This window comes from Aptenodytes patagonicus, chromosome 15 (genome assembly GCF_965638725.1).
Source record: "Aptenodytes patagonicus chromosome 15, bAptPat1.pri.cur, whole genome shotgun sequence".
NCBI classification, from domain to species: Eukaryota; Metazoa; Chordata; class Aves; order Sphenisciformes; family Spheniscidae; genus Aptenodytes; species Aptenodytes patagonicus.
This window is the reverse complement of record NC_134963.1, coordinates 15,504,775-15,525,447: the sequence shown is the minus strand read 5'-3', so window position 1 is coordinate 15,525,447 and position 20,673 is coordinate 15,504,775. Positions and strand designations below refer to the sequence as shown.

The window sequence follows — 20,673 nt, the reverse complement described above, 5'->3', positions numbered from 1 at the left end:
CCGAGCAACGACTTGTTCATGATTAAAAAGAGGACCCAGACAGCTGACCCAAGAACAAAACCGTAAGTTATGTTACGATAAAAAAATAAAGCCAAACTAGAGCTGCGGGATGGTATTTGTCAGTCCCCGTTTCTGAGTGAAGCTGCACCATGACACAGGTTAACGTTACGCAGTTTCAGTCTACAAGATAGCGGAAAGGCACGAATCCTTCCCGGAAGGAAGGACCCTGAGGTACTGACTTCTCATGTTTTAGAGGGATTTAGCTTGTAAACCGTGTGGGAGCAAGCCCTGCCCCTAAAATATCAGGTATCTTTCAGACACACAGCATCCCTGGGAGAGAGAAAGGTCTCCCAGAAACAGAAAGAAAGAAAAAAAAAAAACCAACCCAAACCCAGCCGTTCTCAGAACTCGGCCCTAACTGCCTTCCACGATGAAGCATCGACTGGAGAAAAATCACACCATGCCAGCCTTGTACTTGTGATTAAACACCGAGACCCGGGTCAAAGTACCAGCAGACTAACAAGAACCTTTTCAGAGTGCCAAAATTTGTAGCAGGGTTTATCTCAGCACCCGAGGAACACAAAGAGTCCCGGAGAACTCAGCGAAAGCATGTTATTGCTTTCAGCATTTGGCAGAGCCAAGCTCTTCCTGCCTAGGAGAGTGGGATGACCTAGTTAGCAACCTGGGTACAGAACCAGGAATTATCCTGTTATTTTCAGCTTCTATCTTTCTCCTTCTAGCTTTAGGAAAAGTTTTTAACCTCTGTCTCTAGCACAGTGGTCTGTTATTTCATACACGGGAGAGGGTACTCAGCAGAGGCAGAATGAACCACCCTCTGGGATCACGGGGCATCTCATTCCAGCCCCAGGAAGTTTTGGCCGGAGCGCTACGGCAGAGCCCTTCTAGCTTTGATCTACTACCCAATCAACGAACAAAGCACATTATTACTACAGAGACTAAAATCTGATCTGCTTTGATTTCTGCTAAATTTATAATTTTGAAGGCTACGCTTACACCCTCAGGAAAACACAAGATCAAAGCTCATAATCACATCCAAACTTGCTTGCGCACACTTTTTATATATATAAACACATGACACAGATTCCAAGAAAAAGGGGTTAAAGCCCTAACGCGGGACCTTAGCACAGACTCCAGCTATCTTTACCTTCTCTGGACACACCGCAAATGCACAAGCGCCAGCCTGCAATAGTTCAGCGCGCCAGCAGTCGGACTGCTGTTAACTCTTTCTACCAACACAGACAATTCAAGCCTAACCAAGAGCCGGGTTAACCACACGGAGAGGAACTGACTGGTGCAGGGCTCAGCGTGCTTAAACTCGCCTTTAAGCGGGCAGTAGGGATGCATTTGTGACACCAGGTCCCCACCCAGAGAAACGGTCAACCAGCAGCTACGTCATGCTCCGGGCAGAGCTACTGACGACCTGGTAAATGCGAACCCAAAAGATTTCCCCCCCTTTCACCTCACACCGGTGCTCGTCTGGAACGTAAAAGTCACGTTCAGCCCCGGTGCAATTCCTCCCGCTGCAACCGAGGCGCAAATCCCAGCCCTGGCCCGGACTGGATGCATGCCACGTACTTCTCTTTCTCGATTTCCATTGAAAGCCTCTTCATGTCCGTATCCTTGAAGTCAAAGGACAGGCTCTCGCTGATGAGGTTGAAGCTTGGCAGGTCGGTAGGCAGTGCTGTCGTACTTGAGTTCATGGACTGCTAAAGAGAGAGAGTACAAATTAGTCACTTTTGGCCACAAAAGTGTTCCTACAGCAAATGTTCTGCAACACGGAGGTAAAATCGGAGCGACGCCTAAGCACGCAGTACAAGGTGCTGCTTACTAATGCTGCAATAAGGTCCTGATCTGCTACTCTCACAGGTAACCACACACTCTTCTTGGAGTTGGGTGTATTCTGCCTCGCAGTGGTGCTGAACTGGAAGGTTGCACCTTCCATTTGCACGGGGAAAGGGAGGGGGGCACACGTACTCCTGATGCCACACAGCCCACAGCCCCATTTGTCTGAACCAGCCTCAAACTTTCTGGAGAGCAGACTACGAGGCTCTTCGTCACCTGGTGATCTTTTAACACGGAAGATGGCAAGCACTCCAAGGCGCTGCAGAAGCAGAGCAGCAAACAAGGCCAGCGTCCCAAGCACCAGATCAGCCTGAAGATCCCCTTGCTCCATTCCCAATTTGCTCTTCAATTCAGAGCTCTTGCTCCTCTGGGACCCTGCTCTTTGTGGTAGTGAAGAGGAGAGAAAACACCACCTGCCTTCAGAATCTATTGACAAAACTTCGTAAAATCCAGGTTTTAGCACTGCTGTGCCACTTAAAACCACGCCGGTCAGAAGCTGCCTCTTGGGAGACATCTGATGGCTATTTAACATTAAATCAAATTTAAAAAGTGCAAGCTGTGGACAGGGGCAACGTGAGACCCTGTATGACAGCAGAGTCCTGCACCCCACAGTGTGAGCGAAGAACAACGTAACCCCAAGGGTTAACTTGGGATGCAGTTTCAGTAAGGCCCACGGAGACGCACCGATACGTTTTTCTCTCCTCAGTAATTTACAGTTCCAAGTGTTTAGGAACCACTGCTAGATTCAGTTGGAAACGCAGAGAGAACACAGGGAATCACTCATATCGCACCTGAGCGAGGATTTGGGACTTTCCTCCTCCTGCAAAATGCTGTGATATCCCACTCTGACACATGCTGCCAGGCCCTTGGATTTTTATCTCTCCCTAAAAAAACGACCCTTCTCTCAGTCAAAAATTCTGTCACACCGCTAATAAATGGGCTCACTACCAGCAGAGGAAAAGCATCCTGACTCAAATCATCACTCTGCTCTTGCGATACGTTAGATGAGGTCGCAAGCAGTGGCACACGTCAAGGATGGCACAGCGGCTTCAGATGGCGGACTGTGCGTGTGGATCTGAGTCAGAACTGCTGCCAGCGTGCTCAGCCCTCACTTTGGATACGAGAAATCCAGCCCGGCATCCAGAAGGTCACCCACCTCTCTGCTAGATGCTCCTTCTTGCTTTAAGGGATTCTTGTAGTGAAAACAACGTGCCCAAACCAGCCTGGACTGGGGGACGGCAGGAGGCGGTGCTGCAGAGACAGGCTGCTCTGGCAGCACACACCAAAAGCTGGAGGGATGGTTCTAGGGTACCCGTCCCAACAGACGAGACCTTGAGCTTCGGCTGGTTATTTCTTTCCCTCATTTCTCCTATTCGGGATACTCCAGGGATTGTTTGCAGCTAGCTCTGCTTCAACAAGAACCGCTAGTGCCAGGGCGGTGACAGATTTACTCTGCACAATAACCTGCCTCTTCCCTCACCGCCAGCCTGGAATTCACAAACAGCCAGGGCACGTCCCCTGCTCGCTCTTCAGCTGGACAAACCCGAGAGGGACGACATTTCATTTACCCTGCAGAGGCGAAGCTGGAGCGCAAACACCTAGTACAAGCATAAACAAGGCGGCACCCGAAACTGCACTGGTTGGTCTGGCTGGAGCGTTACAGGTAAGTTAGACACACACGGACAAGGAAACACGATTTCTTACTCCCCTTTGCGATCGCTGCTAGCGCAGAACACAGCCGCATTAATTCTGGAGCAGGCGCTGAAAGGGACAGCTGAGTACCTAAATTCCAGTCTTGAAGGAAAGGGGACAGGTCTGCCAAAGCACTTAACTGATTTAAATACTTGCCTCACATTGACATTCAAGTCCCTTCCCTGTAAGGCGCACAGGTGTTTGCAAAGCCCTTCCCACGTGAGGTTCTATGATCTCGGCTGTGCCGGGGAGCCAGGATCATCAGAACCAGCCTGCTGGCCTTCAAACAACCTTTCGCATTTTTTTTTAAGCACAAGCTTGTTGGGTTTTATTTAAAAAAAAAAAAAAACCCAAACAGCAGCAGTAACGGTTGAGCAGGAATTTCAGTTGCTGCAATCATTAAGTCCAGATGCCAATTTGTCAGGGTTACTACAGCCACTTCCTCGCCTTTCCTCAGGACCGCTCTTTCATGAAGCAACGAAAAATTGGTGGAGAAGTCAGAGAGCAGCAGCAGTGAGGAAGAGTAAGGAAAGAGCAAAGAGCATGCTGAGGGCTTTCAAAGGCACGGGCTTAGTATCTGGAGCAAAGCATTTCCCTGCCATTTGCAATAATCCCGGGCAAGTCTTGCACAAGGTACAGAGATTTTTAATCCAGGGGACACGGGGTGTCACTGGGACACGGGATGATGAAAGGGGACACAGACCTTTTCCTTATGTGTTTCCTCACCTGGAACAAGCTGCATAACCCTGTTACTGCACTAAAGCAATTCCCTGCAGTTAATAGAGGCAAGCACCACGCTGACAGTGCTCATCCCTCTGGAGCATGGAGCAAGCGAGACAGACGATACGGAGGAAGCACAGAACAAGTCATGTCACGAGGCTTCCCCCGCAGGGAGAGCTCCTCCTGTTGCTGCCACTGCCTTTACTTAGCTGCTCAAGAATTTGGGCAAGCTCAAGACAGCCGCTTACTACTTCCAGAGGATCAGAGAAGAGAGGACTGCCTTTAGTCCTGCCATGAGTGGTACCTGAAGGGCAATGAAGGAGGCAAAGAGCCATTGCCACGTCAGTAAAGAATGAATTGTTCTCCCAGCCCTGACGGCCTGAGACTCGGATTCACGTCGTCGTCTTTCTCATGCATCACCTACCAGTCCCATCACAAAAGCAGCTTGGGCTTCAAGGACTAAAAAGACACCAAAACAAGCTTTAAAGAACCAGGATGGGAGACTGAAAAGTTACGAGAGAAAAAAATAACTGTTTCTTGCCTTTTCTGCAACACATCCATCCACTCCCCCTTTCCTCTCCTGCTTTTGTTCCCCCAGAGGGAAGTCCTGTCTAGTTCTCGGTGACAGGGGACGACACAGCACAAGTACAGAGACCACAGAAAAGAACAAGCTCAGCGTTACACCCTCATTAAGGAAGAGAGGAGCTGGAATCCTGCACCATTTGGCAGAGCTGCCATTCACCTGAGGGACACGAGCCTCCCAACAGCAGCTTTCAAAACCGCTTCATCCCTCCGGCCACCCGGGGCTCATTCCCTCCCTCGGGCTGCGCTTGCCTGCCGGGTGCCTCTGCGCGCTGGCAGGACAGGCAGGCTCGCCCGAATCCAGCTCTTCGAAGCGGTGCGCGCAGGAACAGGATCCCGGCACACCTCACTTTGTCTGCCCCAAACACGCACGCAGCAGAGCGATGAGAGAGGCCACAGGGGAAGGGAGGAGCGAGACCGGCGTAACAGGGGATGGAAGGGCCAGCAAGGTGTTGTCACCTGGATATGGGCACAACGGTCACGCTTGCATCCTCCTGACCTTGGAAAACAACAGCCGTCGAGTCTGTGAGACACGGCGCTCCTCCCAGGGCTACCAGAGGGGCAGGAGGAGCGGCAGCTGCACGAGGGGACCCTGCCACCTAACTGGGGAGGAAAAAAACATGTCCCCTTCTCCCCTGGCACCGGCAGCCGTGTCAGGAAGGCCACGGCTCTTTAGGGAAGGGAGAGGACGCAGTGCCGTGTGTCTGGACAAGGCAGGTCTGCGTGGATTGCCTCCAGGCAGATGCAGCTGGAGGGGTGGAGCTGAGCTCCATGCAGTCCTGCAGCATTCCCGCTAATGAGGCTTTAACTCCGCAGGCAGGAACACAGCCACGCCGCTGCCCGCCAGCACAGGCACGGGGATTTACGCAGAAGGGCTGGCTAGCTGTGGTTCTGCTGGTTCGACTGAGGATGGACACAGCAACACGAGGGAGCATGGACGTGCAAGAGCTGCCCAAACATCAACACTGATGGAGCCACGCAGGAGAGTTTCAGTGAGGACACTCCACCCTGTGCACAAGTTAAACCCAGAATTAAAGAACTGGTGGATCCCAGAAACCTAGAGACTTGTGAAATAAGGAGCGCTCCAAAGCTAAGCTTTATAAAGCACCGAGGTAGCCAGCACCTGAGTGAGTGTCCCATGGCTAAGAGCACCTGGCTATTTTCCATCACTGCCGTTTTTAAAAGCTTCTGAACATTTTTGCAGGGGATTTCAGAGAATCCGGATGAAAAGCTACTTCATCTCAAGCCCTCTTCAATCTGCTCCTCGAAAGTTTCCAGAGGAGGGGGGAAGGAGCCTGCAGGTACAAATTAAAACTTCAGTACTAGACGGGTCCATAACTCCCACGTACATCTGTTGAGTCTATTCCTGAAGCTGTCGAGCTCTTCCCCCTTCACCCCTCAGGACAGCGAGGCAGCCGAACCAGCAGCCGTGGCAGGTGTGAGCTGCGGGGAGGGGAGCACTTGATGGGTTTTGCAGGCCCTGCAGCACAATTAGAGAAGTTGAGGAAAGGAACCGCCAGACAGATCAGAGCGATGGTCATTTAGTCTGGCGTTTCAGTCCCCGGCAGCAACCGGTACCAGATGCTTCAGAGGAAGGTGTGAAATCCTCTTAATGGGCAATTATGGAATAATCTCCCCTTCAAGGAAGTTTTTTTCCAGCACACAGAGGCACAGTGTCCAGTTTGTGCCCAAAGAATGAATTTACACGTTCCGAACAGTGTTTATCCCACCTAACAAGAATAAGGACATCCTCCGTTTCGTAAGTATTTAACCCTATTTTAAAGGCTATTGCCGAGCTGGTACACTCCACACGTGCCAGCAAAGCATGGCTCTGACATGGCTGTTAAATTGGTTTAAAGTGTGCTGCCTTTAATTTCACCAGCAGCTCCCTTGCTCTTGTAGCATGAGAATCATAGAATCATGAAGGTTGGAAAAGACCTCTAAGATCATCGAGTCCAACCGTCGACCCAACACCCCCATGCCCACTAAACCATGTCCCTAAGCGCCTCATCTACACGGCTTTTAAATACCTCCAGGGATGGGGACTCAACCACTTCCCTGGGCAGCCTGTTCCAATGTTTAACCACTCTTTCAGTAAAGACATTTTTCCTCACGTCCAATCTAAACCTCCCCTGGCACAACTTGAGGCCGTTTCCCCTCGTCCTAAAAAAAAAAGAGCAAAGCGATCTCCTGCTGGGTGGGGTGCCTGGATGAAAAGGGCAAGCACTGCTAAGGGTTTCTGAGCAGCTGCTAAGCAATGCAATGAGACAGCTGATACTCCTCCACCGACGGGATGGAGATACAAGACTCCTCCAGGCTACAGAGGAGGGCACGTTCACTGGCTGGGAACTGGGGATTACAATACAGAACGCTCTTACCGTGTAGGATGACTTGCTGGTGATCTCCAAAAGCTTCTGCTTTGCTCTCCGCTCAGACTCGCGAGCCTCCTGAAGGTCTTGCTTTAGCTGATCAGCCTCCTTCGCCCTACAAAGAAAAATAGCAAATGGCAAATATCAGATTGAAGTTGAGAGGAATGATTAGATGGAGAAGCAGGATTACAGTGTAGGTGCAGAATGGGTTGATATTTGTCCCGCCACAAGACCTAAACTAAGACATCATTTGAGCAAGGGAAACACCAGAACCTCTGACACGTGGGATGTTTTAATTAGCACAAAAATCCAAGCCATAGAAGGGCGGCTCTGACACGGGCTCTGTGTGATCATCAGTGAGCAAGGCTAAGGGCTGGAGAAGCGTACCGAGATGCCAGAATGGGGAGAACGACTTCAGAAGTTAAGCTCAGACTTACAGCAGGAGAGGCAGTTTTCTGACAAGAAAGCCTCTACTAACGATTATTTACTACATTCAAAAAGGAAAAAAAGCACCCAAGGTCACACAGCTTTGCCTACTTGCAGGGCCCAGCAATTCTAAAACTAGTATTTACCCTTGAGCCTCAAGGACCACCCCCACCCCACCCCCCCCCAAGGAGAAAGCCAAAGGAGGGAAGGAAGCTTTCTCTGCCGGACTGAAATTTGAGTGGAGACCAAGGCAAGAAGAGATGGACAAGGGCAGCGTTCGTCCAAGCAGAAGGGCTGACACCAAGCAAGCTCTCACATGGAAAGGAGTAATCAATTGGAAGGAAACAAGAATGATCTTTTACTTGCTCGCTACCAAACGCACCACGGGACCGGGGCTCTGGTATCAAGAGGATGGAAACACCAGTTTTAACAAGAAGCAAGGACTCCAGGAGCTAGGGAGACCTCAAGGCTAACCTGAAACAGAGACCTCACGACTGGTAAGGAGAACTAAACAACTGAGAGGTAAATAGAGGAATAAAAGGAAAATAGGGAATGTAGATCTACCATCCAGAAGAAAAAAACAACCCAAGCGTTATTAACGTTGTCAAATACTTCGGGGAACGCAGCGGGTGTTTGCAGAAATCACCCAAAAGTAGAGCTGGCTTCCGCTGCTGCTAGCACTCTGCCTTCCGCGCCCTGACAAGGACCGCAGTGCCTTCTCCCCCGCTAGCTGACAGCCCCTTTCCCTGCTGCTCTCACCACAGCATCTCTCCCAAAGAAGGCTTCAGAGAAGGGTCTCCAGCTCCAATCCAGGGAAAGATCAGGGCCACCACTGCTCTACCGGCACCGTTTCCCACTCGGGGACAGCCCAGCTGTAGCAAACAGCGAGATGAAGAGAGAAACCAGCTGAGCCTCGGGGCCATTTGCTGTTGTACGTGCACGGGAGGCCAAGGGCTCACTGCAAACCGTTGGATGGACTAACTCAAGGCATGAGCCACTCTTTCAGCTAAGTCAGAAGGGGGTTGGAAAGCAAAGCAGAGGCAGCTGCAAGGTTGTACCCTCTGACCTCCTCTCCGACTCCTCCGCCATTTTCAGTGCCAACATCTCTGCCTCTAGCACCTTCTGTTCCATCAGTCGCTTCTCCTCCTCCGTCCGGATGGCCGTGGCTTTGATTCGCTGCATCTCCTGTTCAGCCTCAGCTGCTTTCTGAGCCAGGAGCTTGGCCTCCTCCTCCGTGATCTGAGCCTTCTCAGCCAGCAAGTCTGCTGTCTCTTCAGACCTCATCTGAGAATTAAGGCACATTAAGTCATCAAGCGCACTGAATGTCTCCGCGAATGTGCTCACAAACCCCGCAGCAGGGCCCTGGGCTGCTCACTCCACACGGCCCATAAAGTCCCTCCCTTCCATGACAGCCTGCAGCCTTCTGCAGCCAAGACCTGGATGTGCCCAGGCTCTGTCCCAAATCATCCTCCTTTGTGCTCCTGCCACAGCAGGCTAGCAGGATGAAATCAACTCCATCCAGCCTTCTGATCATCGTCCACCAGCAGCAGTTTGAGAATAGCCGTAGGACAGTCACAGTGTGCTTCCTAAAATGCTTCAGCAGTGGAAAGAGTGAGGAACAGCTGCAGTGCCTCGGGAAACAACCTCCCAGAGACTCACCAGAGCCTCGTTGGCCATTGTTGCCTCTTCCTTTAACTGCATCAGTCTTCTCTCCAGCTCATCCCTTGTCCTCTCAGCCTCTTCTCTCATTTGCTTCTCTCGGGCCAGGCGCTGCCGTTCCATCTAGGAAAAAGGTATTGGGGAAAGCGAGGAGAAATAACACACATTAGAAAGGCTTTCCGTAGTATGAGAAAGGGCCGCTACGTGGGGGCTAGAGCACAGGACTGCACTGCTGCCCCCTCTCTGCTTATCAACATGGGGAACTTCACTAAATGGGGGTGATCTGATGCACCCTGCTCCCTTGAAGAGTGCCATTCCCAAGACAATCCCCTATCCTCTGATCAGGCGGCTACCCACAGCGCTGCCCCACAGGCTGCCTGCAGGCGATTACGTCCCCAGACAGTACCCTCCTACGCCGACTCACAGGGCGGACTCAGACAGGTAGGGTCCCAAGAGCTCCAGCTACACCTAGAGTTTCTTAAACTGACTGCAAGACTGGGCTTAAGGGCAGTCTGAGGGCATCTTCAAAATATCAAACATAGACACACCGCAAGGCAGGAGTTTGAAGGATGTGGATAGCTGCTACTTTTGATCAGACATCTAACCCAGCATGCTGGAAACTTCACTTCCACTCGTTTATAGGGCAGGTCACAAAGAGCGCGACCACCCCTATCAATTCCTAGGTACGACGAACTCTCTCCCTCCAGCTCCGTCTGCAGGAAATAGCAATGCTTCTCCGGGAGGGGAAGATCCAAGCTACGCTGAGACAGCCCACCAGAATCCTGCCACCTCTTCCCAGAAGATGCCGAGAGCGCTGTGCAGACAGAGCGTGCCCAACAACTGCCTCTCCGCTAGCCAAGCGCCCAAAGGGAGCCATCGGGCTAATTAACACACCAAGTTTAAGCACTCCAGTACGACAGAGATGGATGCATTATAAATATCCACGCTACAGCAAGGACTTACAGCACTGCACAGGCCACCTGCTGGGTTTAATAAGGGAAATAAGTGTGACGACACATTTCTCCACTCCTTGGACACCAACTGTGTTCTGAAAGCGGGACGCCCACTGCTCTAACAGCTCTGCTTCCTTCTATTAAAGGTTCCCCCCATTAATTATCATTACGATCTGTATCCCGCTCAGGACTTCCATTTACAAGAATTCCCGATATAAAAGGACTATCTGGAACCAGTTAACTGGTGAATCCTATGGAGGGAGGAGGGAGCAGGCGAGACAGCACGGTGGCTAGCTCAGGAGAGGGCAGCCAACCCGAGCAGAAGCCTGACCTTTCCCATAGAGCACACGTGCTCCGGATTTGAGAGCTCATGCGAAGCGATAGGCTTCCGCCCACTCTCAGTGCCCGTGGGCCACCTCCCTCACCTCTCCCAGCAGCCCGCCTAAGCACGAGATCTCAGCTCTTGCTGGTGTTCTTCAAATGCACCAAAACCTCACAAGATGGCGAAACCTGTCCCTGAAGCCACCAGCGCTTGGACACCACGCTGCTCCTTCCAAGTAGGACCTTTTGCTCCACTAATGCCAACTCCTCACTGACCAGAGGAATCCCCGCGGGAAGCAAAAAGCCCCTCTTCCCCAGAGGAGCTGGCCTGGTTACCCTCGTAGCGACTCACGTCCTGTCCTCTCCTGCCACCCCGCAAGCTACGGGAAGGAGAACTGCTTCAGGAGGTGCCTGCAAGACAAGCCACATCACATCTGCAGGCCAGCTGAGCACCTCAACCCCAACTTCAGCACCATGCAGGAACCTCTGTGGACACGCTCGAATCCATTAACTTAGCAGTCCCTCGAGCACAAGGCTCTCCTGGGTGCAAGTGACTGCTTTGGTTTCTTCTGCTGCTATCTAGCGGTTTTATTGCGAAAGGGACATTTATATTCTAAGCACCAGTGCTCAGATTAGCTGTGCAAGTTTCAGCGAGTAGAAAAGGTCTACGAGCAGAAAACAATGATTCATACAATCCAATATGCTGATATATGCTCATCGGCTACACGCTGCTGCCTCCAAAGAGCCATTTTTGCCGCCCGGGCTGGCCTGCGGCAGATAAAGGAGGCCAGCACCGAATTAGCATGCAGGCTGCACGCCCCGAAATGTCGGTGTGCATTCCATCACCATGTAATTAGAAAATGAGGCGAAGAACTACGGCAAAGCACAGCTCCCCCTCACAGCCCCTGCTTTAATTACAAGCAGCTACCCCAACACACTACATCTTTCCAGCTACGGCACCCAGGCATGAACCGAGGCAGGGAAGACGCACACGCACTTGTAGGACACCCAGATTAGCTCTTCCCTCCCGTCCTCCCAGTTTTGCTCCCGAGTGCGGGGGCTGGACTCGGGCTGCCAGGCTGCCGTCAACCTGCAGAGCCAAGTTGAGAATGACTGGTGAGGTGGGAGCAGGCTACTAAAAAAGAGACGTTCAGCTGGACCGTCCCTCAAAGCTGCTCCATGTGCTTGATGTCATCCTGGAGACTGCTCCTTCCCAAGTTCATTTGCATTTCTGATTTTGGCTCACGGTCTAGTTATACGAGACGTCTCTCACCTGCTTCCTGGCCTTCTCCTCCCTGGCCTGCGCTTTCATCTGCTGGACCTCCAACGAGTCTGCCTTTCTCCTCCTCATGAAGAGGTCGTGGTTTCCGATACACAGCTGAAGAATCTATTCCAGCCAAGGGTGAAGAGCGGAGAGAAACAGCTGTACGCATGATGACGATGAGGTGGTTTGTATTCTTGACACACAAAAACACCAGAACTGCTCTGGTGCTTGCAAGCACTTCCTCCCACTGATCTCAAACCCCCTCGTACCCCTGAGGGGCAGGGAGCCAAGGCACAGCCAAGTCCCCTCCCAAACGCCGGCTCCTGGGCTACCAGCTCTGCAGAGACCAATTTTCTGTGCATCCAGCACAGCACGGTTCTGGCAAGTTTTATACCAGCTCTAAAAAGGCATTAGGCTAAATAATGAAACAAAGACTTCTACAGCTCTGACTGGTTCCCTGGTTCTCCCTGCCCCCTTTCTTTAGGTTCAAGATGAACTTGCACCTTCTCCCAACTGCATGTTTAAAGCATTGAGATGGGAAAAAAAAAAAAAAAGAAAAAAAAGAGAACCACTTTCCATCTCAGACAAACAGGAAGGCTTATCAAAAACTTCCTTGGACATCTTCAGACACCTTTGCTGAAGGGTTTTTGAGCACCGATTTGGTTTCCTCTGGTACTCAAGGAAGACAAGGAAGGCGGCAATACTAGAGGAGGGTTAGCAAAGGGGTGGGTACACAGAAGAGTGAAAGCTCTTTTCAGCAATAAAGCAGGTTTCTAAACTCGGTTTCTTTTCTAAAGGACTGATCCACATGCCCGTCTTCCATTTCACAAGTCACAAATGACTTCTCTGGAGTCAGAGGAGCTTCAGCACTATGAACCCGATGAGTGCAGTGAATGAGGCCTTTGTCAGGAGGCCCCACTTCCCTACGGCACGTGAAGTACAGGACAGCCTATAACCAGGACCGCAAAGGTCCCTCGTGCGCCTTAACAACGGTGCACAGCTACTACAGAATCTGGATCAAAGCTCCTCCAGATACCAAATCCAGAACACTAGCTAAAGCTGGTCTCTAACACGGATGCTGAACAGGACAGCTCAACGTAGCCCGCTCCATCCTCGTACGAGGAGAGCGTCCTCAGAGGGGACCAGCCTAGGAAAAGCCGGGACTGAGACTCCGATAACGGTGCATCCCAAAACAGGGAGTTCTACATCGCGGGACAGAACGGAAAAGATCCGCAGGAGAAGAAAGGGGTTCTGGAGAAAAGATGGGGTGACGAGAAAGTTTTACTTACTAAGTGCTTCTGCCATGCAGGTCAGCTGTAACCCAAGAGCTCAGAAAGGGAGCACAAAAACAGGAGAGGGGGGAGAAGTTCTGTGAAGGAGCTTGACTTGAGCTTCCCCCTTCTCTTCTAGAGGCTACGACCGAGTAGTAACTGCTCTACAAAATCACATCTACAGTCCAGCCAGGCCAGCACGCTCCCTCCGACTGCTCGAAGGAAAAGAACATTGTCTCGTACTGCCTGCAGAAACAACTGCTGCAGGCAATGAAAATTACTCTGTAGACTTACCAGCTTATTCACACGCAGCTTTGATGAATTGAATTTAAAAACATCAATCTTTTTGTCCAATGGCTTAATCGTAAACTGCAAAGGAAAAAATAGAGGCAGAGAGTTATCAGAGAGCGATGCATTTAATAAAACCACAGCTATAAAAGTCTTACTGAAAGCTTTGGCTCAGAGGAGGTCAGCAGTGTCAGACAAACAAGGCTGAGAGCTGTCCCCATGGCTTTTAGCCAAGCAAGAGAACTAGTATCAAAAGCAACCAAGGAGACAACTGTTCCTCCAGTCAGAAAAACGCGAGTGCCACAGAAGCAATGAGAGTGCTGTCCACCTGCAGACTGCAATGCCCGACAGCCGGTGTCCTCTGCAGAGCACCTTGCGGAGGGCAGAGACAGCTCAGCACCTCCTGAGGCAAGATGCTGCTCTCCTGGCAGCTGCAGAGAACTGAGAACCGACAGCAGAAACTCGTGACACTTCTGAAGGGAGGAAGAACCAGCTCGGCCGCCCGATGGATGGGCAGGAGGGTTGCGTTAGGAACACAGCAACAGGAGCTGCCGCCCTTCCCGTTGCCACCTCCACTCGCAAGGGCTCCCCAAAAGGATTCTCCATGCATTTTGCTCTCCAGAAGTCAGCCGTGTCACAAGACTGCTCCCGCAATTCAAAATACTATTCCCTTGCTCTAACTTGTATTTACGCTCCATGTACCAACCGAACAGCTCTAACCACGGCCTCTCCAAAGAGCTTTCCCACAGCGGGTCTCTCAAGAGGATATAGGTGGCATCGCCAGACTCGAGGGTTTCGGTAATACAGCCCCTGGACGGACAGAAGACTCTGAACTAACAAAAGGATACTTGAAGAGATGGAGTGCTCTGCCACACCGCGCTTTTTAGAAGGCATGCATATATTCCATCACTCCCCCACACGCTACAAAAATAACCAGCTGAAGAGCCAGCGCTCGAGCAGGCAGCCTGTGTCCATTAAAGTAGGTCTATTTGTCAATACATTGTACTGCCTGAAAAGGGCTCAGCAGAACTCGCCCTGGCAGTGTTTTGTTTTGTCAGTTTAAGAGCCAATCTTTTAAGACTTTCACACAGGCAGACGTGCGTGAATGTCCCTGGACTCGGGCTCTGGCAGAACCCTCACCAGTCATTGAAAGCAACAGCAGAAATATGCCAGGAGAGGAATTTCAGTTCCACGTAAACAGTCAATCTTTGTTACGACGGATTAAACCCCTCTGTTGCGTCGACGTAGCTGTCATACCCAGCTATTAAGACTGTTTACTATCACGTCAGGTCTACTTGTGGTCATCTTATTACACAGATGATTGACCTGATGGAAGGCGGCAGTCCTTTCCCCCAAGAGAAGGCTCTATTACAGTCTCGCGTCAAGGCCTGGTTGCGGAGGCTTCGGTCCCCGGATTTCTGAGGCAAGGCCTGATCGGACAGCTTCCACTGCACTCATCTGTCGCAGGCAGGAAAGCCTTCGAAAGCCTCTGAGCGCTGGGCTGTTTTGCAGAGTTGTGAAGCTCTTTATTTTTAAGGGGTAAAACAAGTGAAGAGACTTCCAGCACGGCCTTACTGCTTATAAAACTTCACGAGACGTGCGATAAATGCAGCTGATGAGAAACCTTAAGCTTTTACCCTGATGTTTAGATTGGAAAACAATTTTTAATTAAGAAGTTAATTTTCTTCTTTACCATAAAGGCAGCTGGTTTTCTTTGAGCAGCTCTCTCAGACTGAAAATTGAGCAGATCAGTTTCCCCTCCGCAGCCAATTTCACTGCTACTCTCAACGAGGTTTGGTGGCCAATGATTCAGAAGATTCATATTTATGCTCTGGATTTAATAAATATCTATCCAATAGCAGGCTTAAATTACTCAACTTCCTAAAAAGATTCCAGCTGTTACGCTAAGCCAGGCAGCCTGAAAACTCAAGATGATCTAATGATATGGCAAGAGCTCTTCTCGCCAGGCGTACATCTCGCTATATTTCATAATACAGTATATATACACACAGTAATATATACTGTAATACATACAGTAAAGCAGAGCTCTCAACTTCTGAACTTTGATATTTGGGCTAAGCACATCAACAGCGATTTTGGTTTTTGAAAAAAATCCCATGGTGGGTTTGAACGTACTCTAAAACCAAACAGGAGAACAGATCCCAGCTGACCTCTTGCATGCCCACTCCTGGAAGGTTTCAGAAAGGCTTGGAATTAAGGTTTCAGCTGGAGAAGCTGAGCTGCCCTTAGCTAAGCTGGTGATAGCAAGCACAGCAGACAGAGAAGCGAAGAGAAATCATTTTAAATCGCAATTGTGTTCTTACTGCTCTCAGGGAAGAGGGGAGATGCATCCATACCTCTTTATCGCTGTATGAGATATTCCGGATCTCGTTCCACGGAAAAGAGATTTTAGGGGTCAACCTGTTGTCTGGGTCGTAAATGTGAAGACCCAAGGCGTCAACTCCAAGAAGCAGTTCGGTGCCCTTTTTATTCTACAGGAGGAAAGAAAAGAGCAGAAAACCCTTTTATTCCACTCGGAGGGTCTGACATGAGCCACTGTTAGCTTCATCAACCAGCCCTGAGCAGTGACCCACCAGCACTGCATATTAAAAGAGCTTCTGCCTCCCCAGCAGCTATCAGCGCAGCACGCTGCAGCAGGGACTCTCACCAACGCACCGCAGCCGTCTCCCAGGTCTGCTGGCTCTCCAGGGCTCCACTCGTTCAATCTCACAGCAACACAAAAGATGAAGACTGACACAAGAGCTACGCCAGCAAGAAAACATGACCCGCAACCTACACTCACCCGAATCGCAAAATAGTTCACTCCGTACATCTCCAAGTCCTGAGCTATCTTCAAATACTCCATCTCAGCTTCATCTCTGTCAGACAAAAAAAGGCCAGCGTTACGACGTTTGGTAGGATCAGACAGAGGGGGATGGCAGCTTTTTCTGATCCTAAGCACTCACAAGGCTTTAAAGCCTGGACCGTCTCTATCGCACAGGTCAAGCCTGTCTTTGCTGGCAGGATCAATGAAGTCCAACAGCAAATCCCACTCTGCAGCTTGTCGGCATCTTAATGGCTGCTGATGCCTGCCTAGCCAGATGCAGCACTTCAAGCCTTGCTTTGTCCCTCTCCCAATCCCTTAAGCATAAATAGGAAATCCCTGGCTGGGAGGCCCCTGTTTCAGATCCATCTGACTTTAGGCTTATCCCCCACAAGGAGCATTTTACCACCTGAGGCAGCAATACACCTCATCAGTCTGAATCCCCATTTCTTTTCCTGGCCCAAAAAGCCCCCTGACCCCCTAGGCAGGGCTGCCCGCCTCCCTGCCGCTCTGCAGGTGGTCCCTTACTGAGCACCAGTCCTAGATTCTCTCGAGGACCCCATCAGCGACCAGGGGACAGCAGGGCACACGCAGAGCAATCAGAGAAAGCCCTTTGCCCTTCGTGAGTCTGCTCCAGAGCTGTGCCGGGATTAACCCTGCTGCCAGCAGAGCTCATCCATCACCTGCCCAAGCTCCCCAAACCCTGGTGACTCTTCAGGCGAGGGGACTGACCCTGACCCACCACTGCAGCAGACGCTCACCTTGCTCTGCCTCGGTGCTCTGCATACCAGGCCGTTATCCTTTCCTCCCACATCTCTGGAGTCATCTGGTACAGGTTTATTACCTGAGATACATGGGGAGGCAGAGACCAGGTCACACCGCCGCTCTTGTCGCAGTCTCCTTAGCCAGCAAGCAAGCCAGAAACAAACCCGAGCCCCAAGCAACCCCTCCCCAGCACCACGTCCGACCTCAAGACAGGCGACTCTCAGCAGGGCACGCTCAGCCCCGCAGCCTGCGATCGCCCGGCGCTCGCTCAACCCTCCCAAGCACACAGCACAGGCAAACTGTCCCCAGGCCGTCGCGGGGAGATGCAGGCAGGATGAAACCGTGAAAAGAAGGGAAACATTTGCTTCGGTTTTTAGTAAAATATGTCAGAAAGAGATTGAATTCTCCTCCCTCAATACATCTTTCTAGATTGTTTGCCTTGGTAAGGAAGCCCAGGGAAAGTGAAGCAGGGGGCACCCCACAGGTGGTCCCACAGAGACCTCTGCAAGGGGCTCTGTTACACAAAACACCACCAGGCCTGGAAACCTACTCCTCCGCTCGGCCGAGCTCCTTACCCGCTTTGGAAGCAACTCCTCTTGCGCCAAGAAGCCTCGCTTGTGGACGTTGGGATCGTAATCACCATACTGGAAAGAAGCACAGACATCGTGCCCACCCCACGTTAACAACACGGGCAAGTAAACTCCTCACCCTCACACATCCACCCCCTGGGGGAGAGAGCAAACGCAGACTGCGTACACCATTCACGTCACAACCTGTTAGAGCAGAGAACATATGCCGCGCGGCAAATTTAATAACCGTATTTTCTTTGTCATTTGATTGCTAACAGAAACTAACGTCGTCCTCCTCCTACTCACGCAGCAGAGGTGGAAGCAGAACAAAACTTCCCACCATCAGCTGAGGTCCACCATCAGCTGAGGTCCACCATCAGTCCACCGGTCGGGCTAGCTGATCATTGCAGGTCCCTTCCAACGGAACTATTCCGTTCCACTCTAATTACCACGCCCAGAAAACACTGCCTCCGATGCAAGGAAAGACTCGCTCTATAGCTGAGAGGTCTTTACCCTCCCAACGATAGCGGGACAGGGAGTCAAGATATGGACAAAGACCCGTCCCCAAAGACCGATCGATACCAGTAATTCCGGTGAGGCGGATGGCGGTTTCTCTGTTGCTGCCCACCACCCTAACGAACAAATATAAACCAAAAAAAATTACAGGAGTTTGACAGACTCCTTTCGGGCAGGTGTCAGCTTTTCTGCCGGAGGGTCTGTTGCTCAACTGGGTCATGGAATCCAATTCAGATTTGTTAAGTACATCCAGTAATGACTAGTATTTGTTCAGATTTACACCACTTTGAGCAGCATATAAAGTGACTGAGAAATAAAACTGCTTATTAACAGATTGAAAAGCCGAGTGTCCCTGCAGTGCATGTGAAAATGAATTTACCTCCTGTACAGCTTAAGAGGGCAGGAAGCCACCAGAAAACGGCACCTCAAATAACCTAGCAAGTTCAAGAGAAGAGGACGATGGTTGTGAGGCACGTACACGAAATGCTGCGATTTTCATTCACCTGGCAAACAGGACTTCTGCAGTGACATTACCCCATCACACGAGACACGGCAACGTTTGCTCAAGTCACTCGTTTCGCAAGGGAGACAGCCCTTCCCTCCCCGCTTTTCTGAAGGACCTCAGCTCAGAAAGTACAAAAACGGTGACAATTTTTAAAGCCAGACCAAGACACACATGGTGGTCATATAATAAGTCAGGGAGCTTTCCGTATCAGCCTCCTTTTAATGACAGAGCCATCACGTTGTACGCTAAAACCAGAGCTCAGCATCAAAAGTCTACACATACATCCTCTCCGCAGCCCGGCGAGCAACGTTTCACAGATGACAAGCAGGGATTAAAGACGCAAATATTGATTTGGGGCCCATGCAGATGCGAAGGAAGCATGCAACAAACTACACTGACTCAGACTTCAATTAATATAACAAAACCGCCGCTGATCTCATTCAGGAGGGTGCTGAGCAGCGGCAACTGTCTGTCTTCCAAGGTCTACAGATGCTCGGAGCTCCTCAGAAAGCAGCGCATTGCGGGTACGCATCCCTCAAACCCACATCAAAAGGGAACAGCAATAAAAACGTGGCACTGGCAAAGGAAACAACTCCAATAACCTTGGAGAGGCAGAAAATAAATCATTTTTAGGTGATGAAAATAATAGCAAATAGGATTAACGCGATTATTTTTTGTTGTGATCTACCGTGGAGATCCAAGACTAAGTATGGATTATGTGATTTTCATGTGGTGAAAAATATTGTCACGTCCCAAAGGAATATTTGTACCGAGAGGGAGTCTGGATGAGAACATTAATTATTCACAAGTCAAAATCAACAAATGGCTTAAGTATTGCAGTATACGTTGGCTCAAATGATTCGGCAAACATACTTTTAAAGACCTTTTCAATTAAATCATTACTTCAAAACTGTCACGGAATTTCAGCTTCTGTTAATTGAACTATATGATCAATATTCATGGTTACACACGGAAGTTGCCTCTACCTCATTCATATACCTGGCTTACACCGTCCTGGATAAACACAGGCATGTTCAGCTTCAAACTATTAACACCAAGTATTGTTTGTTTGGGGGGACAAAAACCACAAACAAAAGAGCCCTTTGCTCGCGCTACAAGATCTGAAGTGCTGAGAGGGCTGCAGCAACGGCAGCGATCTGCATTTAAGGGACAAGAAATGGAAGAACCTCCTGGACGTCACCATTTTCTGCCGGGACGCATCTTTCCGTGGATTCCACGTCTCTCCCGGCTATTTAAAACCTGAACCGCCTCCAACATCTGAAAGCAGTGTGGGTGGTTCGAATGCAGGGCTAGAGGGGAAAACACGTAGTAATTCCCCAAATGAACACAACAATATGGAAATAAATAAGCTTTTATTTTTATGACCCACACGCTTACTTTGTTATTGCAGGTAGGTGTGCAACAACAGCACAAACCAACCTGGCTGTCAATCAAATGGCTGCAAACACACCGCTGTGTCAGGCTATTACGGCCCTAATCATGCAAATCAGCACGTTATTAGTGAAATTACTGTGCTCAGCGGCCGCTTTCTTGTCCAGAAAGAACATCATTATCCTATTTAACTGGAAGGAGATGACCTGCAACATCTTTCTTCCCGGCTCCGTACCGAAGACGTGCTTTCAGCTTTCTCCCTTGCTGAAAAAAAAGCAGAAGGGGAAACCCTGCCTGGAGGGGCAGCGAGGAAAAGCCGTGTCTGATGCAGACATGAAAGCACACTAGCAAAGATCAGAAAAGGCATCCCTCTTCCACCTTCTCACAATCTCTGTGCAGAATCAAGACGTGCAAGGTTAGGAGAACTGCTCTGACTCCGGCTGACCTCCAGACGACCGAGCGTCGAGCACGTCGAGCGTGCTACCGAGCGCAAGGTCAGCAGCCGAGCTGCAAGAAGAGAAAGGGGACGGCACAACCGTCCTGTACCAAATTACAGCCTGTTCCTGATCACACGAGCAGAAGCTGTCACGGCCAAGAGTTAACAGCGCTCAATATTTACCCAATGGTTTATTCATTTTGGCAACGGGAAAAGTCATCCCCTATGTATCCTCAGCTCAGCAGGTCAACGGAGAAA

The 20,673-nt window shown here is 50.4% G+C and overlaps 1 protein-coding gene across 4 annotated transcripts in view; it reads right to left on the bottom strand.

Annotated features, from left to right (window-relative positions):
• NF2 (NF2, moesin-ezrin-radixin like (MERLIN) tumor suppressor) overlaps positions 1-20,673 on the bottom strand; it is a 50,006-nt gene that overhangs the window by 12,354 nt on the left and 16,979 nt on the right. For 2 of the 4 annotated variants that reach the window (XM_076353344.1, XM_076353342.1), the window contains exons 5-14: positions 17,573-17,641; positions 16,994-17,076; positions 16,212-16,287; positions 15,766-15,900; positions 13,415-13,489; positions 11,859-11,972; positions 9,312-9,434; positions 8,719-8,936; positions 7,236-7,341; positions 1,597-1,727 (exon numbers count right to left, since the gene is read on the bottom strand). In XM_076353344.1, coding sequence (XP_076209459.1) covers positions 1,597-1,727; positions 7,236-7,341; positions 8,719-8,936; positions 9,312-9,434; positions 11,859-11,972; positions 13,415-13,489; positions 15,766-15,900; positions 16,212-16,287; positions 16,994-17,076; positions 17,573-17,641 — 1,130 coding nt within the window. The remainder of the gene's footprint in view (positions 1-1,596; positions 1,728-7,235; positions 7,342-8,718; positions 8,937-9,311; positions 9,435-11,858; positions 11,973-13,414; positions 13,490-15,765; positions 15,901-16,211; positions 16,288-16,993; positions 17,077-17,572; positions 17,642-20,673) is intronic. The other 2 variants (XM_076353346.1, XM_076353343.1) reach the window with 1 other exon arrangement.